Here is a 20,361-nt window from a genome sequence, read left to right as displayed (position 1 = left end):
TATTGAGGGAAGTAGGTTGCATGCATATCACCTAAAGTCCAAACGGGAAAGCCCTTAATTTACTGAAGGACAGAAAAGAACATTTGGCAGAAAGTTTTCGTTTTTATTTTTCAAAGGAAACAATTCTTGAAACCCGGTAGGGAAGAGCCCCTTGGAATCTGCAGCTTGAAAGGGAATCGGGAAGGGGAGGGAGGTGTCCCATTCAGTCTCCAATCCGGTCCAGGAGTTGGGACCCTGATGAGGGTGGGTGAGTGCCAGTGCAGCTGCTGGGCCATTTTGTTTTTCGCTCAGATTTTAGGGATTCTGATGGCAGAGAAGGCCGGCATCACCTCCTGCCTTACCTTACAGAAGCCTTACCTGCCTTCAGATGCGGCGGTATGCCCTGGGGGCTGACTTTTTTCCGTAGGGCGCCCCCCACCCCCACCCCAAGCCGGTGGTCATTTCGCAACCACGAACAGCGGTGACTGGGGAGAGTCTTGCACCGAGTCAGAGGTTCGGTGGCTGAACTTAAGCGAGTTCACGCGCTGGGATTGGGGGGCGAAAAGTTACTCATTTTCACCAACTTTAAACTGACATTTATCATTTCCGACAACTAAGAAAAAGGGCCACTCTTCTCAGAAGGGGTCTGTGGGCTTACTAGATTGACAAGGCGGGGGGGCGGGGTCCATAACCCAAAAAAGGTCAAGAAACCAGGGACTACGGGGATGTCCGAGGTGGTGGGGGGTGACTACGACCGTGACAGTGACTCCGGGTTTAGGAGGCGGGCGCTCTGGCGGAAGGGGCGGGACCTCGGCGGCGGAAGGGGCGTGTCGTCGCCATCGGAGCAGGAAGTTTGTAGCTGTCGCCGCCGCCGCCTCCTCAGTCCCCGCCTTCGCCTCCCCCCAGGCCGCCTAGGCCGAGGGTTCGTCCCCGCGGCCACAGACCGCTCGCTCGCTGCTCGCTCCCCGGCCGCGGCAACGCGGGTCTCCCCGCCGCCATGCATGACGCCTTCGAGCCGGTGCCGATCCTGGAGAAGCTGCCGCTGCAGATCGACTGTCTGGCGGCCTGGGGTGAGAGGAGGAGCGGGGTGTGTGTGTATGAGTGTGGGTGTGTGTGAGTGTGTGCGCGTGTAGCTAGAGGTGAATTTGTGTGTGTGTGGGGGGGCCCGCCAGGGGTGGGGCAGGTGGGGGTCTCCGAGCGCTTGGGGTCGTCACCGTGTCGTGGGAGGGCGGAGAAGTCAGTGGGTGCCGGAGGGAATCCCCACTTGGCGGTGGCTAGGGGAGGTGGAGGGGCTAAGTTCACAGCCCCTGTCAGCGTCATTCCTGACGTTCATTCCTGGAGAATGTGAAGTTGGATGGGTCGGTGTGTAGAGAAAATAAGCGGAACAGTCATTCCATCATAAGCTCCTACTGTGTGGCGGGCACTGGGCCACAGACACAAGGACGACGGTGAAGCCAACAGCCCCTGTAATTGATGGTTGCACCCTGTCTGTACACATAGTACCTACATACCAATAGAGACAAGATAACTTGGGGGCCGGAACAGTGAAGGACACCGACATGCCGAAGAAGCGTCAGCCAGCCAATGTATTTTTGAGGCTCTATGCTCAGTAAGCACCCCTATTATGTCAAGGGTTTGAATTTTTCCTTAGGAATCGATCTTCTCAGGGGTGGGTGCATTCCTCCCTATCACTTTAGTTTACACTTCTAACCAAAGACTCCTAATGGATATCCCACTGCCATCTTTCTTTCTAGGTAGGTAAGGGACTAGCTTTTGTTAGAGATCCAGAAAGACCCTTTATTCAGCTCATGAGAAAGAGCTAGGGAGAGCTAGGCCCAGTCTTGATTTTTCTTTACTGCCTATAATCTTATGAAGCCAAGCTTTATTGTTTGAAGTTGTGGGTGGAATAGTGTCATTCCAAATTGTCATGAGATGGAGCTTATAAATTTTGCAGTGACCCATTTGGGATTGACCAATACAAAGATTTGGGCCTGCTATCTCCAGATTGACCTGAATCCAGGTCTAATTGGTACTAAGTTCATTGAGCTAAAGAAATGAATGAAAATGTTTACTAGAACTCAAGTGTTGTGATAAGTTCTAGGGATACAAATACAAAAGAAAAAAATAGACCCTGTCGTTTATGAGTCTATGCCTTGTGATGGGGGAGACAAAACACGTAGAGCAACACACCTAGATTGGGGAATGGTAAATTGACTTACTCCTTTCATGAAGAAATGACAGTTTATTTGGTCATGGCTAGGCTAAACCTAGCCCTCTGTCTGTGAATGAATTAAACTTTGGGTCAGACATCTATAACAGATGAGCTTAGGTGAACTTTGACAATTCCAGTAACTTCCAAGTTTTTAACATTAGAATCCTTAAAAATGAATGTCATTTTCCAAATAGATCTTATAATGCATTGGGACTGAGTGAAATGAGTGTCGGTTGGCAGATATAAAATCATCTGGTAAAAAAACTGACCTATCACCTAAGCAAATCTGCTGTAACCACTTCTGCCCCATTATTCTACCTCTAGTCTGCATGCATGCCTTCAAAATGTTGTACTTACCTTGAAATCAGGCATCCTTTAAGAAACTAATCCAAACTTTAGATGTCAAGAGAGGATTTTTCTGAAATTTCTCTGAAACTACAGTCTCTCACCATTAAATTTAAGACAGCAAGGAAAAAATATTAATAGAGTATGTGGTTTGTATATGAGTGATACATAGTACATATGGTATATGAAGTATACTGCTTTAGAATCTCGACATCTAGGAGGGAAAGGGTCATGTTATATATTTGTTTAGGTGAATGCCCAGCATGGTTAGTGCTCTCTGCAGCCTAGTCTAACCATTTTACACACACACACACACACACACACACACACACACACACTCTCTCTCTCTCTCTCTCTCTCTCTCTCCCCCCACTCCTTCTCTTTCCCTCCCTCCCTCTCCCTCTCTCTTTCCCTCTCTCTCTCTGTCTCCCCTCTCTCTCCGCCCCCTCCCCCCCACAGTTTTGTCATTGGCTTGATGCATAGCCTGAATTCAAGTCTGTGTGCCTCAGGTTTTCCAGTGGTACAGCTGACTGACACACTACTTTCTTTTTACAAGAATGTGAGGCAGATTGACAAAGTCATGTGAATGTTGTACTTTTCTCTCCTTAGAAGGAACATTAGATCACATGAAGCCCACATCTGAAAGAGAGGTATGATTTACCTTAAGAAATCCCAAATAAAAGAGAGAGAGTGATCAGATAGTTCCAGCCCCTGAAGAATAATATCTACCACCGACCTATCCCTTTATTTTATAACTTCTTTGATCCTTGATCAAGGGAACATTTTAGCAGAAGTGGAAAACAGGACAGTATGTTATTAAAACATTATTTTGCTTGCTCGCTGCCTTTTGAGGCAGGGTTGTTACGATACCAACAACTGTGGGAAAGGCTGGTAAATTTTGTGGACTGTTGTATTTTGGACTTTCTTTATGGCTTTTGAAGAGCTGTCAAGCCTAAAAGTTTGCTCTGACACCTAGCATGCAGCTAGTGAGATATACCTTCAACCTCCACATATCCCCACACAATATCTTTAAAAATAAATAATCTCTCCACTCCCTGGGTGACCTCTCCTGATCTGGGAACTACCTTATTAGAGCTAGCTCAGTTTTGGGCTGGCCCTGATATAGAGGACACTACAAAACTTGGTCTTTTTCTTTCTTTTTTTAAGTTGATTTTTATTGGTATCTTTTCTTACGTCACCTACATTTCCCCTATAGCTATTCTCCTTTACTCAATTTTTTTTTTAAGCGGAAGAAGGGAAAAATAAAAGTTTAACACATTGAAAACATATGTAATGTTCTAAGGAGGGACATATTTTACGTTTTTTCTTCTTTAGGGCCATTCTTATTGATTATAATGTTGAAACATTCAGTTTCAGTTGTTCTGCGTTGTAGTCATTATGTATCTTATTTTCTTGGCTCTGTTTATTTCAGTTCGCATCAATTCATATAAATCTTTCCATGCTTCTCTGTGTTTGTCGTATTTGTCCTTTCTAACAGTACAGTAATAGTTCATTGCATTCATATACCACAGTTTGTGTAGCCATTCTTTAATTGAGGGGTATTAACTTTGTTTCCAATTCTTTAGTGCCACAAAAAATGCTGCTATAAATATTTTGGCGTACTTAGAACCTTTCTTTTTTGTCAGTTACCTTCCTGAGGTATATGCTTAGGAATCTCTGGGTCAAATGGCATGGACATTTTAGCCACTTGAGTTGCATAAGTCCAAACTGCTTCCCAAAATGGTTGTACTAATTCACAGTGCTAGTAACGGTGTATTAATGCACCTATCGGTCCCTCCAACATTGACTATTCCTACCTTTTGTTATTTTTGCCATTTGCAAAGTCTGAGATAAAACCTCAGGATGGTTTTGATTTGCATTTCTCTTACTAGTAATGATTTGGAGCATTCTTTCCAAACTGTTAACAGAGATATTTGATACAAATATTATTTTTCCCAAGGTGCTGTATCATCTTCAAGGCTATCCCAGTGATTCACACATTATATTTTCAAAGGCAGCTTCAGGCTTCTTTTTGGGTCTTGTCTCTTTTCTCCACCAGCTGCTAGTCATGATTACAGTGGAGTTTTGAAGTCCCAGGATAGTAGTCAAAACAGGTCCAGGCTTCAGAAACCCCAAGACTGAGCCTTGTAAGGTGAGAACTAAGCCCCCAAGGTGCTTGATGGGGTTACCTGGAGCCTAGACATACCTGCTAGACTTTGCCTTGGTCAGACCATATCTCCAAGGTAATATTCAGTTCTGGGCACCACATTTTAGGAAGGATACTTAAAAATTGGACCTTTCATAGGACCACTATTTATTTTGGGTATTCACTGACTACGAACCATTTTTGTTTTATCCTTTAAATATAAGATCATTTTCCTTGGCAGGAAAAAAAGAAACAAAATGGAATTAAACAGCTCTTACCTTTTCTCTGTTCAGTCAGGGGTTCCATCACCTTTTAATCCCCCTCTATTTCCCAGTGTAGCTTTCAAGAGAACCCTCTTTGTTGCCTTTAGCTTTCCTTGCCAGCCTCTGCTCATTCGGAACTTTTAGTACCCACTCCTAGACGCTCCTCTTGTAGGACCATGCCTTATTTTTTAATTCATTTTGGTTAGCTGTTCTTGCTTCCATCTTTAAAAACCAAGATGGGTGATTTGTTCTCTGTGCCTTCTCATCAATGTATATAATTCCCACCTTTTCCTCCTCATTAGAAAGATGTATTTCTCTTGATGCATTTGAGAATTTCATTCTGGAGGGCTTCTTGTCTCTCTTGGGCTGACTTCCTTGTAGAACTTTTAGTCTATGGGATCCAAACTGGCCTTTCATGAACTTTTTAAAATCTCTTTCAAAATTTAGGTTGTGTGTCAGGCTTTGTGTGTCTTTTTTCTTCTCTGTCAGATTTTTTTTTTCATGTTAGACATTTTCACATTAGTCATGATGTAAAGAAGAATTAGAACTAATGGGGGGAACCACGAAACAAAACAACAAAAGAAAAGGAGAGCAAATATTGTGCTTCCATCTGCATTCAGACTCTGAAGTTCTTTCTCTGGATGTTATAGCATTTTCCTTCATGAGTCTTTTGGAGTTGTCTTAGATCTTTGCATTGCTGAGAAGAGTTAAGTCTATCAAAGTTAGTCATCACACAATGTGGCTGTTACTATGTACAATGTTCTCCTGGTTCTGCTCATTTCACTCAGCATCAGTTAATGTCTTTCCTGAAGTCTGCCTGCTCACCATTTCTTATAGCACAGTAGTATTCCATTACATTCATATACCACAACTCTCTCAGCCATTCCCTAATTGATGGACATCCCAATTTCCAATTCTTGGTTGCCACAAAAAGAGCTGCTATAAATATTTTTGTACATGTGGGTCTTTTTCCTGTTTTATGATCTCTTTGGGTTATAGACCCAGAAGCGGTATTGCTGGGTCAAAGGGTATGCGGTTTTATAGCCCTTTGGGCATAGTTTCAGATTGCTCTCCAGAATGATTGGATCAGTTTACAAATCCACCAACAGTGCATTAGTATTCCAATTTTCCCACATCTTCTCCAGTATTTATCATTTTCCCATTTTGTCATGTTAGCCAATCTGATACGTGTGATGTGGTACCTCAGAGTTGTTTTGATTTGCATTTCTCTAATCAATAGTGATTTAGAGCGTTTTTCCATGTGACTATAGATAGCTTTGATTTCTTCCTCTGAAAACTGCCCGTTCATATCCTTTGACCATTTATCAATTGGGGAATGACTTGTAGTATTATAAATTCGACTGAGTTCTCTATATATATTAGAAATGAGGCTTTTATCAGAGACACTGGCTGTAAAAATTGTTTCCCAGCTTTCTGCTTCCCTTCCAATCTTGGTTGCATTGGCTTTATTTGTGCAAAAACTTTTCAACATAATGTAATCAAAATTACCCATTTTTGCATTTCATAATGTTCTGTATCTCTTCTTTAGTCATAAATTCTTCCCTTCTCTATAGATCTTTGTCAGATATTTTTGATTAAATGTTCACTTCCCTCTATGGTCTCCATCATTGTCATCACTGAAACCAGTTCCTCTTTGCTGGTGAAAATCAAATCTAAAATAGAAATTCATCTTTAAAAGATGGAGAGCCCACTTCCCTACCAACGTCTCTATCACTGCCAACACTGAAACTAGATCCTCCTTTTGGTGAGGATCAGATCCAAAGTGGAATTTCCACCTTTTGGATGATAGTATCATTCATATTTTTAGCAGCTCTGCTTTTGGCAGAGAGGGGAAGCTCCAGCAGATATCCGGATAATTGAAATCCTCAGTCACAACTACACTGCATACTTCTGTGCCAGGCTTGTTATCGGTTTTCACTTTCTGTCCAGGTGGGTTAAAATATGTTCTGGTAACAGTATCACTCCTCTTTGATCTTCATTGAAATGTTCTCTACCATGCTTTCCCCTCCTTTGGTTCTTGGATTTCCTCATGTGATTATATCTTAATATATAATACTACTGTGTTCCCACCCTTATACCTGTTCTGTTTCTTCCGCATAACTGTACCTTTCCATAGCCATATTTCATTCATAAATCTGTTAGGGGATTCTCTCAGTTGGGAGGAGTGGGACATCTTGGTGGAGACAATACCTGTTAGTGGGTCCAGTGACTGTGGGCCAAAGGTTGGAGGCTAAAGAAAAGCAAATAATTTAACACTTTTCACAGGAGTGGGAAGGGTAGAGAATGGGGGCCTCATTCAAAGGATATTTACCATGCAGTTGGCAGGGTTTGTTATTGGAGTAAGAAGACGTTCCCTGTTCAAGGGCAGGAGATGAGGGGAGGTAATAAATACTTTTACAATTGTGAAAGAAGTCTTTTTAGATTAAACTGCAGGGCTGAGGTAACCAGTTCGACAAGACAGCAGGTGTTTCTTATCTAAGGATAATAAACAGTTGCTGCAGTAATGGATGCAACCATCTGCTTTACTTGTTTGTTATATTTTATTTCTACTTACTTTCCGCTGTCAGGCTGCCAGGTAGTTGAGGGATTTCTTCATTGTTGGTCCATCAAGATGTCCAGAAATGATTGTGCTTCCTGTTTTGCCCAGCAGGGTCTGATTCCACCAAATGTCGCTAATGACTGTGAGGTCACATTGCCTCCTTGTGTTGGTATCCCGAGTTGTCTTTGCTTGTTACTTGTACTTTATGCATTTGTGTTTAAGTGTATGAGGCCGTGGGTTTTTATCACTAGCTTCTTTCTTGGGTTTTGTCTCCTGTGAATTTCTGGGTGTTTTTACTTCATTCTTTCTATACTCTCTAGGGTATCTAGAAGGAAGAGGCAGCTAGGTGGTGCAGCAGATAGAGTTCAGGGCCTGAAGTCAGGAAGACCTGACTTCAGTTCTAGCCTCAAACACTCACTAGCCTTGTGACCCTGGGCAAATCATTTAACTGTTGGCTTGAGTTTGCTTCAGGCACTACTTGCCTCAGTTTCCTCAACTGTAAAAAATGAGGTTGATAATAGCACCTACCGTATAGGAGTGTTGTAAGGATCGAATCAGATCATATTTGTAAAGCACTTATCTAGTAGGAGCTTAATAAATGCTTGTTCCCTTCTCTTTCCGCCTCTAACTTGGTGTGGGTATAAGTAAACGGTATCTTCCCATCTATTTTCTTTTCTCTTTTGATTGTTATTGATATGCTATATTTTTATATTACCTTCATCCTTTTCCCCTAATCATTAAGAAATTAACTAGTATGTCAGCCAAATCTGACAATATATTAAGTAATCTATACCCATAGACCTATACCTGTGCAAAAAAGGGAAGGAGGTAGTTGCCCTTTTCAATCTTTTTGTTTTCATTAGTGAAAAGCAAATGTATATAACATTACCTTTTCCTGAGGTACTAATTTCCTTCTGATTATTTCTGGGGGACCCCATCCCTGGAGCCACCCTAGATTCTGATCCCACTTTATGTTGGCTAGAACCAGGCTATGATCTCACTTCTCAGCCACCAGCTCTTAGTATATGATGACTTCCTCCATTACCACATAAGCTCCTTTAAGGCAGAGACTATCGTAATCCTAGCATTTAGCATGGTGCCTGGTACGTAGTAAGCACTTAATAAATGTTCTATTATCTATCTGTCCATTCTTCTATCTATTTATCTAGTAATTGGTGGGCATGGAAAAAATAGTAAGTATATATGTCTCACTCCTAATGTAATTTCATTGCCTTCACCTTTGTAAAGTCAGAGGTTTGCATGTTTAACTTAAGTTAGCTTTATTTATTACAGATTTTTATGTATACTATATATGAAGGTAAAATTCCCTTTTCAATCTATTCAATTTTTATTTAATATGATTTTCATATTCTTAAATTTTGTAATTCGTGTGTCAAACTTTTAAATAGTTGCTGTAACAGTATTTAAAAGTATAGCTGTAAACCCAGTATATTTTTTAAAAAATGCAAATGCTGTCAGTAGAATTCTTTTTTTACATTCTGTTCCAATAGAATCCTCCAGTAATTCAGTGTTATTTTTCATTGCCACTTAAAAGTCTGAAAAGACACATACTGCTTTTCCTTTTTATGTACTGTTTGCTTTTAAAAAATAATTACCTGTCCTCTAGACGCCGAGGAAATGAACTTTAAAAAAACAAACCAAATTAGGTTCCTTATTTATCCTTCATATAATAGTACATTGACCTATGGCAAAGATCAATTCTTTGACTTCAGCATCAAAGGAAAATAAACACTGAAGTATGTGTGATCTAGCACTCAGTCTTTTGTATTGGTACCAAGAAACAATTTTGAGAAGATATAGTTAATTGTCTTCCTTGACTTTATCCTCAAGAAATTAAGCCATTATATCTGGGGGTTACTGTGTGTTGCCCGACAAAGTGCTGGAATGCTGGCTCCAGAGGATCAGGGTTCTAATCCCTGTACTTGCAACTTATATGACCATCTGCAAATCTCTTCACTTCCCCAGGCCTCAGTTTCTTGATTTGTAAAATGAAGGAGTTGGATTAGAGTCTGGATGACTCTGAAGTTCTTTCTAGCTCATAATCTATGATTTTATAAATGGCAATCATATCTCTTCAGCATTTGTCTTTTCAGACCAAAAATGTCTTCATTTTTAATCACCTATTCCTATAGAGAAATCCTTGATTTTTTGAAACATCTTTGAAAGATTTGGGGCCTTGTATGCCTTATGATTCTCTTATATTTTCCATAATGCCTAGTCCAGTGCTGGGCTTAGTAAAAATGTATCAGTTTCTCAGTTGATTCTTAGAGGTCTCTTGAATGAACACATTCCCTAGCATTGCAAAATAGAAGCTTTTGAAAGCTGCTCTGATTTTTGACCTTCTTCACAGTACACTTATATGTTCTGGTGTGGGGAGTATTAGATCGAGGAAGTAGGGTTATATTAGATCTCACTGAACTTTATCTCTTTCTTTCCAGAGGAATGGCTTCTCGTGGGAACCAAGCAAGGTCATCTTCTCCTCTACAGGATTCGGAAGGATGTTGGTGAGTAGCAAAGGCCTCTAGGAAGTGGGCCTTTCCAGAGCAAAGAACATAGCCAGTTCTAAGATCTGAATGGCTTCTTTTTAGTTATAAAGAATTTTTAGACAAGAAGATGATGTCCAAAATTTCTTTCAGCTCTAAAACTCAGTGACCTCATGACGCTTAAGTTAGGTCTTTGACAAGTATCCAGGGATCTTTTTGTTCATGGTGCCTATGGTTCATTTAAGAGCTCCTGGTAGGTGATTGGGGGAAAGAACACTGGATTGGGAGTCAGTAGACCTGGATTCTTGTTCTACCTGTGTGGGATACAAGATTGTGAAAGCTTCCCATGAATAAATCAGGCAAGGTAATACTCAAATAGTACAAATGTAGTTAGGATGTAGACCTCACTAGGCCTAAGTTTCAGGTTATATATTCCCTTGCTTTCCTTCTCCGCCTTGCCTCTCTGCACTACCATCCCGCCCTGGTAGTGGGAGATGCCCAATTCTTGCGAGACTTGATCAAATAAAGCTTCTGTTTTGTTTCTACCTTGAGAAAACCGAGACACCTCTGTTTTTGTTTATTTTGAGCCTGTGGTTTGTCCCACACATACCCCTCGTTAGTCACATGTCCTGGGTGACCCAAAAAGTAGTGAGGATGAAATGGGATAATCTAGACACTGTGGGATTTAGAATCAGATGAGCTGGGCTAGAATCCTAGCACTGCCACTGATTATCTTTGTGACCTTGGGCAAGTCACTTGACCTTTCTAGGCCTCAGTTTCCTCAACTGTTCATGAGGATGAGGGGACCTCGAATCCATTTTTAAATCTAAACTACTGTGTCTTGAAGGTACTTTGAAAACTGTAAGACATTATTCCCTTGTAAGGTGATGTTACAAAGCCCCGGTCAGGATCCTGGTATATTCCGTTGATGTTGAAACATTTCATAGTGTCTCAGAACAAGGGCTGGATTGGGCTCAGAAAAACTGGGGTAAGAAGTCCTGTCTCTTCCATTTTACTGTGTGAGTTTGGGCAAGTCACTTACTTTTTCTGAGCCTTTGTCAATAACAATATAGGATAATTTGGAAATGATTCCTTTGACAAGCTCTTCCTATAACTTATCTAAAAAACAAACTATTACCCACACCCTTTTCTAGTTTTCCGTTTTCTCTGTAGATTTGATATGTATGTTTATAATACGCACATAGACATAAGTTGCAAATGGCCAGCTTCTGGTAGTATATGGCATATAGTCAGGGTACATAGCCTCTTTGGTACCTCTGATAAATTATTTTAGTCTCCATGTGTTTCATTTCTCCCCCAAGTAAATGGGAATAGCGATATTAACGTAACTCTGAGGACTGGTAAATCTGACATTTAATTAAGTGCTTCAGGAAGCTTCATTCTTTCCCCAGATAACCCTGAGAAGTATCTAGTTCTAGGCCAGCCCTTGGTAATGGAAGTCTGGAGTCATGGTGGCCCAGAGGTTCTCTTTCTGTTCCAAAGAGGATTGACCTGAAGGTTTGACCTGAAGAATCAGGTTATCTCTAAAGTGGACTCGGTTCACTCGATCATTTCAGAATCCCAGAACCACCATAAATTCCCTGAGGAATAGGGTTGGAAGAATATGCACTTAGAGCTGGAAGGGAACTCGGAGGCCATCTATCCAACCCCTTTATTTTACAGATAAGTAAACTGAGACTCAGAGAAGTTATGTGACTGGCCCAAAGTCACACATGGAGTAAGCATCGGAGGTGGTCCTCATGAGGACTCTCGACCCAGTGTTCTTTCCACTGTAGGGTTATCTCCTGAATAGGCCTAGGCCTTCTCACATCAGTCTAGAAGTTATAGAGCTTTTCCAGGATTGGACCAGATGGGGCTGACTCCAGGCCTTTGGGGAAGGGAGTGATTTCAGTTTGGCATTCATCTATACCTCCCCACTCTTTCCTACTCCCATTACATTTTGTGATTTTTCAAGATACCAAGAGAATTGTTATTGGATAAAATAAATAAGCCATTTGTGAAAAGTGAAGTATTACATCAAGGAGGACATAGCTAAGATTTTCCTTTTCTTGCTGGGGAGTATGTCATCCCGGATGCAGTTTAGAGTTTCCAGCAAACTTTTGGGCTCTGTCAGATTCTTTGTCTGTAGCATACATGGAGGAAGTAAAACAGGGCCTTTGGTGGTGTAGCCATGGTGACAAACACAAAGAGTTGTCACAGGTTGCATAGAGAATAGTATGGTATCCATATGGAAAGTATGAAAAATATTTAACAATATTAGACCTATTTCTCTTTGTTTCCTGGGACATTTCTAAGGCTGACTTTTAATCAGGTTGGGCAGGAATTGTATATTTCTGTGGAATATAATGTTTTACTCATTTTTGCAACAGTACCCACATATGTGGCATCACTTGAAAGTGGCAGTAAGTTTGGGTGCTTGAAACTGCTTTAATCCTTGGGTTGGAGCTGAGTGTGTGCCCTGTCCTGTGCCCTGGTCCATAGAGTAGTTCCTGGGCTTTAGTTGTCACGACTCAAAGGCTTCTTTGGGGTTGGTCCTGTAGTTTATGCTCTTTTATTTGACAACTTTGTGAAAGCCCCTACCTTTGAGAATTTCTTGCCTAGGCCCTTGTTAGAAAGAGTGAGTTTTGCAGGCCTACAAGTGCCCTTCAGCTGAATTAAACTCTTCTGGTAGGATCTTGCTCTGCTCGGCATGAGACCCTGTGCTGTTAAGTTGGAGTTCAAACATGTTACCCTTTTCAGCAAAGACAACAGGAAGTTTTCAATCTATGAACGCTTATCTTTTTGACGTTTCATGCAAAGAAGTTTATGGAGTTTTTTGTTCGTGTTTTGTGGGCAGGAGGGTTGACTAATGTATTCCTTCATTAGAACTGTATGCAATTATTTCTTTTTCGCAGGTTGCAACAGATTTGAAGTAACTCTAGAAAAATCCAACAAGAATTTCTCCAAAAAGATTCAGCAGGTGGGCAACCAGGGCAGTAATGAGGGCTAGAGCTTGTAAGGGGGTAGGGCTTGGTGCCTGTGCCACTGTTTCCTTTAATGGTAATCTCTGCCAACTGCTTCAGTCCCTCCAGTTTCTCCCCATGATGGGGAAACCCTCTGGGCGCACAGCTCACAGAGCGAGGTCTTCTTTCACAAGAAGTTGTGGTCCCATGTAAAAAACCTACAGATTTTCCCCTTAACTTTAAGAAGCACTATGAATCCTTTGTCAGTATTGTAGCCAAATGAACAAGGGTGGGCAGATTTTCAACATATTTTGTTTGAGTTAAATGATTTGCTTATTTCCAGATCCACGTGGTTTCCCAGTTTAAGATTCTGGTCAGTTTATTAGGTAAGTGAAGAAGGGATTCTTTTGTGTTTTGGGGCTTTCCATTATGTCATGTATCTTGTCTCAACCTGGTTAACTCTTTCACTATATACTTAGTTGGAGGTAGTTACTATCTTTGGATACCGTAGAGGACCAGCTCTAAAGGATCTCTCATACTGCTCGGGTCCTAGCCTCTAGGTGTTGGGGTGAGTAGAAGGCCTGTTCTGGTAATGATGCTAATCTGTCACCCTTACTCTGGCTTTACTCTTTCACAGTCTGGACTATTTGGGCGATCAGTCAGCTATAGAATGTAAGCTTCTTTTGACTCCCTTACCCTCTCACCCAATCACTAGTTGTGCTTAGCTAGACTCCAACCCTAGATTACTCACATGATGCTGAATGCTGCTGGAGGAAGTCATGCAGCCATGCTGACTAGATTTACTATAGATTTATTTCATCTCAACTGGGCTCTCACTATTGTATGGCAATCCTTTTATTTTTCCCTAATTGACTCTACCACAGGGGAATCCTTAATCGACTTCACAGTGATTATTCCAAACCTTCTTCATGCTTCTCAAAACCTCTATACAACCTCCTTCACCCTGCCTCTCAGCAAAGAACGTTATTTCCTCCTGCTTTACTGAAAAAAATAGAGGACATCCATATTGAGCTCCCTCTTCGACCCTACCTCACACCTCAACACTTTTAAAAAATTATCCCTCACTTTCCTTTACTTTATTCTCTGGCTGCATTCCCTCCTGCCTCTTTAAGAGCTTGTCTCGTTGAACATGGCCACCCGCTCTTCTTCAGTCTCCTCTTCTCCAATGGTTATTTTCCTACCAACGGAAACTCCAGTCCTTCTCTAGCCTTGAATAACCTTTGCTTGCCCTGCCATCTTAAGTTGTTCTTCTTCAGCTTTTCTGCTCTTACAGCCAAATTCATAGAAAGGTTTAATCTGTGCTTGTTGGCTTCATCTCTACATCTCCACTCTCTTCTCAGTCTCTTGCCACCTTATTTTCTTACCATCTTGGCTTTCTCTGAGTTTACATTTGAAGTGCAGATTTCACAAAATCAAAGAATTTGAGAGTTGGCAGGAACTTCAGGGGCCTTCTGGTCAAATCCATATGTGAAAAGTATCATCATTATAACATCCCCAACAATAGGTTTCTGCCTGAAAATATGCAAAGCGTAGGAGACCCGCCCCTCCCCCCCATCTCTTGGGAGACTATTCCACTTTTGGCCCACTCTAATTGTTAGGAAGATTTTCCTGACATCCGGCCTAAATTTTCCTTCTTTTCAAATTTTCCTCTTTGCTCTTGGTTCTGCCCTCTGGGGCCAAATGGAACAAGTTTAGTTCCTTTTCCACATCCCAGGCCTTGAAATAGTTTAAGACTAGTATTATGTTTACCCTGAGTCTTCTCCAAGTTAAACATGCTTAGTTCCTTCAGTTGATCGTTATATGAAATGAATTCAAGGCCCTTCACCATCTTGATTACCCTGCTCTGGACACTCCCCAGATTATTTGTTTTTCTTAAACCATGACACCCCAAACTGGGCACAGTATTCCAGATGAGGCCTAACAAGGTGAGAGTACAGTGGGACAATCATTTCCCCATTCCTGGAAACTGTGCTTCTCTTAGTGCAGCCCAAAGTCTCTTTAGCTTTTTTGGCTTCCACCCGTCACTGCTGAATTATATTGAGTTTGTAATCCACTAAATCCCAACATCTTTTTCAGAATAGCTGTTGTATATCCATGTCTCCCCAGCCATATAGTTATGAAGTGGATTTCTTAAACCCAAGTGCAACATGTTATATTTATCCCTGTTGAATTTAGATTTAGTCCAGTGCACTTGCTTTTCAAGGTCTTTTTCGATGCCAGTTGTTTTCTACTGTATTAGCTGTTCTTTCCAGGGCTGCAAATTTGATGAGTATACTATCTTTAGAGTCATTGGTAAAAGTGTTAAACAGCGCCGGGCCAAGTACAGATCCCTGGACTTCTCCACTGGAGTTCTCTTGCTGATGTTGAACCATTAATGAGCTACTCTTTGAGTTTGGCCATCCTGTTAGTCTGAATCCATTTAATTGATGTATTATCTAATCTTTCTCTCTCCATCTTCTCTACAAAGATAATGTGAGTACTTTTATAAAAAGTTTTGTTAAGATCACGATAAACTGTTTCCGAAGCATCTACTAGTTCCTTAATCTTGTCCAGAAAAGGAAATGAGATTAGTCTGGCATGACCTGTTTTTGTTGAAGCCATGTTGACTCTTGGTAATCATTTCTTCCCTTTCTAAATGGTTACCCATCATTTCATTCATGATCCCTGGAATCAAAATCAAGCTCACTGGCCTCTGACCGCATGTCTGAGGAAATATGCCACTGAAGTCTTTAAATAGTTTCAGGGATGGCCTCAAGTGGAATATAGTTTATTAAAGGACCCTAGAAGCACCAAGGACATACATGAACATTTTATATATTTCCCTGACAAAGAAGAGCCTTCGACTCTGGGTTGGGATAAAATGCAGTGGCTTTCCTTTCTTGTTTGGAGCTCTCCATGTTACCCTTTAGAGTCCATTTCTAGGCTTACCTTTTGTTTCTCTTAGTTCTCTACTTTGGAAAAGAGAGTGAAGGCCTTCAGAGTCATTCAACTACCCCTTAGGGAATGGATTTAAGGCTGTCCACCACCTGGCCTCTGTTACTTCTCCAGCCTTATTTCACACTGCACCTTTCCATTCACTCTCCATTTCAGGTAATTGGACTCCTAGCTATACCCCACTTCTGTCTTGCAGTCTCTCACCTCCATGCTTTCATGTAGGCTTGGAACACACTTCTATTCCTCTCTACCTATTAAAATGCTTCTCTTTCTTCTAGGTTCAGGTCACTCGGCACTTCCTCCTTGAAGCCTATCCTGATTACTCATCCCCACATGACAACAGAAGTTTTATTTCCTCATCTTTGCTTTATACCTATCACTTCCTGTCTTGTGCTATATTGACTTGTGTGTATGTCCTCTCTCCCACCCCAACACCCCAGGAAGCTAGAAAGTTCTGTCTGATCAGGGACCTTGCACTTTTCACCATTGTACTCCTTCTTCTACCTAACACAGTGTCCTGAATGTAGGAGGTATGTAATAAAAGTTGAATAAATTGAGGGAAAGCGAAGTTCAGAAGTCTGATGTAGTGACTTCCTGAATTTTTTCTTTGGTTGGTACACAAAAGTGAATCGGTCATCTTTGTCTGAAGCTGAAATTAATTTTTAATTTTGTTCTTTAGGCAAGGGGTTCTTAATCTGTGAAACTGAGTTTTTTAAATTTATTTTTAATAATTGCATTTTAGTATAATTGGTATCCTTTGCGATTCTATGGATTTTATTTTATGCATCTAAAAACATTTTTAGATGGGGATCTGTGGGATTCATCAGATTGCCAAAGGAGTCCTGGACACAAAAAAGGTTAAGAACCCCTACTCTAAGGGCCATACATTTATTTTTTTAGTTTTGTTGATATATTCATCTGTGACCAGCATTTGTAAAGATTTGCTCTGAGGTATGATCTGAGGCTTCACATATCGTTTCCCTTCTCTTCCCCCATTAAATGATTGAAAAGTAATTGTATGTCTCTTTTAAAACAGAAAATAACATTTACGTTCATGACCTGTTGACATTTCAACAAATCACTACTGTTTCAAAGGCAAAGGGGGCATCTCTGTTTACCTGTGACCTCCAGGTAAGTACAGGCAAGATAATTCATTGTTCTTTTTTTAAAAATTCATTGTTCTTTAGCTATTTCTTACTTACTGGAGTAGGGTAGTGGCATGAGCTTTCCAAAATAGCAGAGATGAAAAATAGTATTTGTTTTAGTTTGAACTTAAGCCAATCACCAAATAAACTATGCCCCTAAAATGACCTTTTTTAAAAAGAAAAGAAAATACAGGACATCCTAAAAAATAATAGCACAAAATTACTATATCAGACTTTTACTGTAAAACTTGATCTTTTCAGTCAAATAAATGTTAAGTATTCATTTTTATAATAACTGCTCTCTGTCTTCACTTTTGTTGTCCTCTATGTTAAGAATGCAATTATAAACTGAACTCTGGTTTTATACACGGCAGATTTGAGGAAAAATATGGCCTATATTTGGACCAATGCTTAAGTATTTGAGTGAGAGGCATTTTGACAGAGTAGATAGAGAGCTGGTTTCAGAACATGGAAGACCTGGGTTCACATCCTGCCTCTGACACATACTTGTCTTAGATCCCAGACAAGTCATTAACCTGTCAGTGCTCTAGGCCACAAAGTTGCAGTGAGAGGTCAGTCTGCATTAATAGAGGTAGTCTCCTCACCTGGGACTTCCCTATACTAGTAAAATTACAAGTCTATTATCGGGGTGGGAAACCTTCGGCCTCAGGGCCACTTGTGGCCTTCTAGGTCCTTGGGTGTGGCCTTTTGACTGTGTCCAAGTTTTACAGAACAAATCCTTTTATTAAAGGGATTTATTCTGTGAAGTTTGGATTCAGTCAAAGAGCCACGCTTGAGGACCTAGAGGGCCACATATGGCCGTGAGGCTGCAGGTTCCCCATCCCTGCTAATGCCTATCTCTCTCCCCTGCTTACATATTTCAGTGAATTTTTCATCATTATTGGGGTATTCTCTCCATTGGTGCAGATAATAACTTATCCAAGGTTTTTCGTTGTTTGCGATGGCTGGCTATAGCCAAAGAATTCACCACTAGGTCAACCTCTTGATGATAAGCCTCATTGTACTTTGCTAGGCTAGTCCTTTGAAAGCAGATTTAGTCTATCACCAAAACTTTTCCAATATGGCTGAACCAGATTTCGCTCCATGACATGGCCTTCAAAACCCCAGGCTTAAAAGTGGTCTGAATGACAGTGTGCCAACCTAGGAGTAAAGTTTGCCATAGAAGAATCTCTACCAACTATATTCTTATCATATTAACAGAGCATTAAATCAGCTTCTGTAGTCAACATTGATCCATGAGGTACACAAAATATGCCTTCAGAGAGCTTATGATTTCATTTAGAAAAGACAGGTATGTTCACAATGTTCTCTCTCCCTTTTCTCCAGTCTCTCTGTCTCATCTCATTTCAAATGTGGCCCCAAACCCCCTTTCTTCTGTAGGGAGCCTTTCTTGATGTGTTTCACTCAGGTCTGAACCCTTCTCATTTTTATCCTTTCGACAGTTGTGTGCCTAGTTGGTACTGTACTTTATTTCTGCTCATATGTTGCTTGTCATTGTTCTTGATTCATTTCATGTGGGCACATTTTGGCCTTCTCAACTAAATGATTAATTTGAGGTTTTTATTTCTTGATGTTCCTTCTTAGTACTAAGTTCATTGCTTTGCACAGGATAGGTGGTTTTTGAGGGACTAGTAAAATGTTGAGTGTGTGTGTGTGTGTGTGTGTAACAACAGTAACAAGCAATATATCAGCAAAAACAAATAATAATGCACCAACTGGCTGGAACATGGAGAAGATAAAAATTATAGAATGGATCAGGCCTGAGTAGAATAAGTCAAGAAAGGCTCCCTGCAGGAGATAGGTTTAGGACCAGATTTGAAAAAAGACGAGGGAGATAGATTGGCCCAAAGAAAGAAAGAAAGAAGACGGTGAACAAATATTTTTTCTAAGTGACATCTTTCTGTGTGTGTGTGTGTGTGTGTGTGTGTGTGTACACTTATACATATGTATTTATGTGTATATACGTGATAAATATATATAACATATGATTTTAGTGCCACAAGTTGGAAGGGTCACCACGCATAGTTTTGTAAGATTCATCTAGGTGATAGGTTAGTAATCTGAAGTGGTTTGTTCTGGAAAGATTTTGGTCTCTTTCCTTCTGGTGTATTCCAGGGTGGTAACAGGTTGTCTGGCTAGTCACTGACTTGATAGGAAGAAGTACTTGTCAGCTTCCAACTCTTATGCGCTTGTCTGGTAGGAAATGGAAGAGCCTGACTTTGTGTTGACTTTTGGAACCCAGAGTTGGATGATGGGGGAGGGGACAACAAGGAGAGAAGAGAGCAAGGGAACGTGGTCACAGCAACTAGCTGTTGTGAAAATTAGCCTGTGAGTTGTTCGGGAACATTTGCTATAGATGCTGACCTCCGATCTAGGTTATATTAAGAGTAATATGTTTAGATATGTAAGAGAGACATCAAAAAGAATCCAGGCAGAAGCTTGTATTGTTTGAATAGAACATTTATTAAATCTGTAGCTCCTGTTTGTGTTGGTGCCTTCAGTGGGCAGCCTGGAAGAAAGAGACCCAGATGTTGGTCTTTCTCCACTCACTGTTTCTGAATACATTTTGGGCACCAGCGACATTCTGCTGGGCTCCTCTGATAACATGAGTTTTATAGGAGAATTACTGAGACCATCTTAAGTTAATTCATTTGAAACGTAAATGGAGTATTAATTTTTAGCTGCATCTTAAGCTTTGAGCTAATTGGGAGTTCTGTGGCATAACAATATGGTTTTCTCCATTTGTCTTGCTCTGTCACCAATACTTTTGATTCTCTTATCAGCACGCTGAATCAGGTGAGGAGGTGCTGCGGATGTGTGTGGCTGTGAAGAAGAAACTCCAACTGTATTTCTGGAAGGACAGAGAGTTTTATGAACTACAGGTAGGTTCAGTTGTCAGTCAGGATGTGAGCCCTAGTTAAAGTTGGCATTCACTCTGAAGGCCTCCAGGATTTCAAGGTTCCAGTTTTACCTGAGAAAGGCAGCATAACATAGTGGATAGAAAGCTAGCCTTGGAATCAGGAAGACTCAAGACTCACTGTATGGCCCTGGACTAGTAACTTAGCCTCTTTGTGCCCCACGGGATGAGTTGTGTTGATAATTAAGTTCTTCAGTATGGGGAACTCTTTACACTGTTGAAATCACAAGTTCAGTTAAAAAAAAAACTCCCTAAATGATAATTCTGTTAATCATTTCTCTAGGGTTCTTACTTTTAAAAGAGAGATGCGATACAAATTCAGTCAATGCCAAATTCAGTCATTTGGATTCT

The 20,361-nt window shown here is 40.9% G+C and overlaps 1 protein-coding gene across 1 annotated transcript in view; it reads left to right on the top strand.

The window, feature by feature from the left end:
- Positions 1 to 802: 802 nt before the first annotated feature.
- Positions 803 to 20,361, top strand: part of VPS39 (VPS39 subunit of HOPS complex) — a 51,455-nt gene continuing 31,896 nt past the window's right edge. Inside the window, exons 1-6 of the mRNA XM_036735452.1 lie at positions 803 to 1,049; positions 9,965 to 10,030; positions 12,925 to 12,989; positions 13,316 to 13,358; positions 16,964 to 17,058; positions 19,877 to 19,975. Coding sequence (XP_036591347.1) covers positions 977 to 1,049; positions 9,965 to 10,030; positions 12,925 to 12,989; positions 13,316 to 13,358; positions 16,964 to 17,058; positions 19,877 to 19,975 — 441 coding nt within the window. The 5' untranslated portion in view covers positions 803 to 976. The remainder of the gene's footprint in view (positions 1,050 to 9,964; positions 10,031 to 12,924; positions 12,990 to 13,315; positions 13,359 to 16,963; positions 17,059 to 19,876; positions 19,976 to 20,361) is intronic.

The sequence above is a fragment of the Trichosurus vulpecula genome, chromosome 8 (genome assembly GCF_011100635.1).
Source record: "Trichosurus vulpecula isolate mTriVul1 chromosome 8, mTriVul1.pri, whole genome shotgun sequence".
Taxonomy (NCBI): Eukaryota; Metazoa; Chordata; class Mammalia; order Diprotodontia; family Phalangeridae; genus Trichosurus; species Trichosurus vulpecula.
The sequence above is the reverse complement of the archived record's forward strand: the minus strand, read 5'-3'. Positions and strand labels throughout refer to the sequence as shown.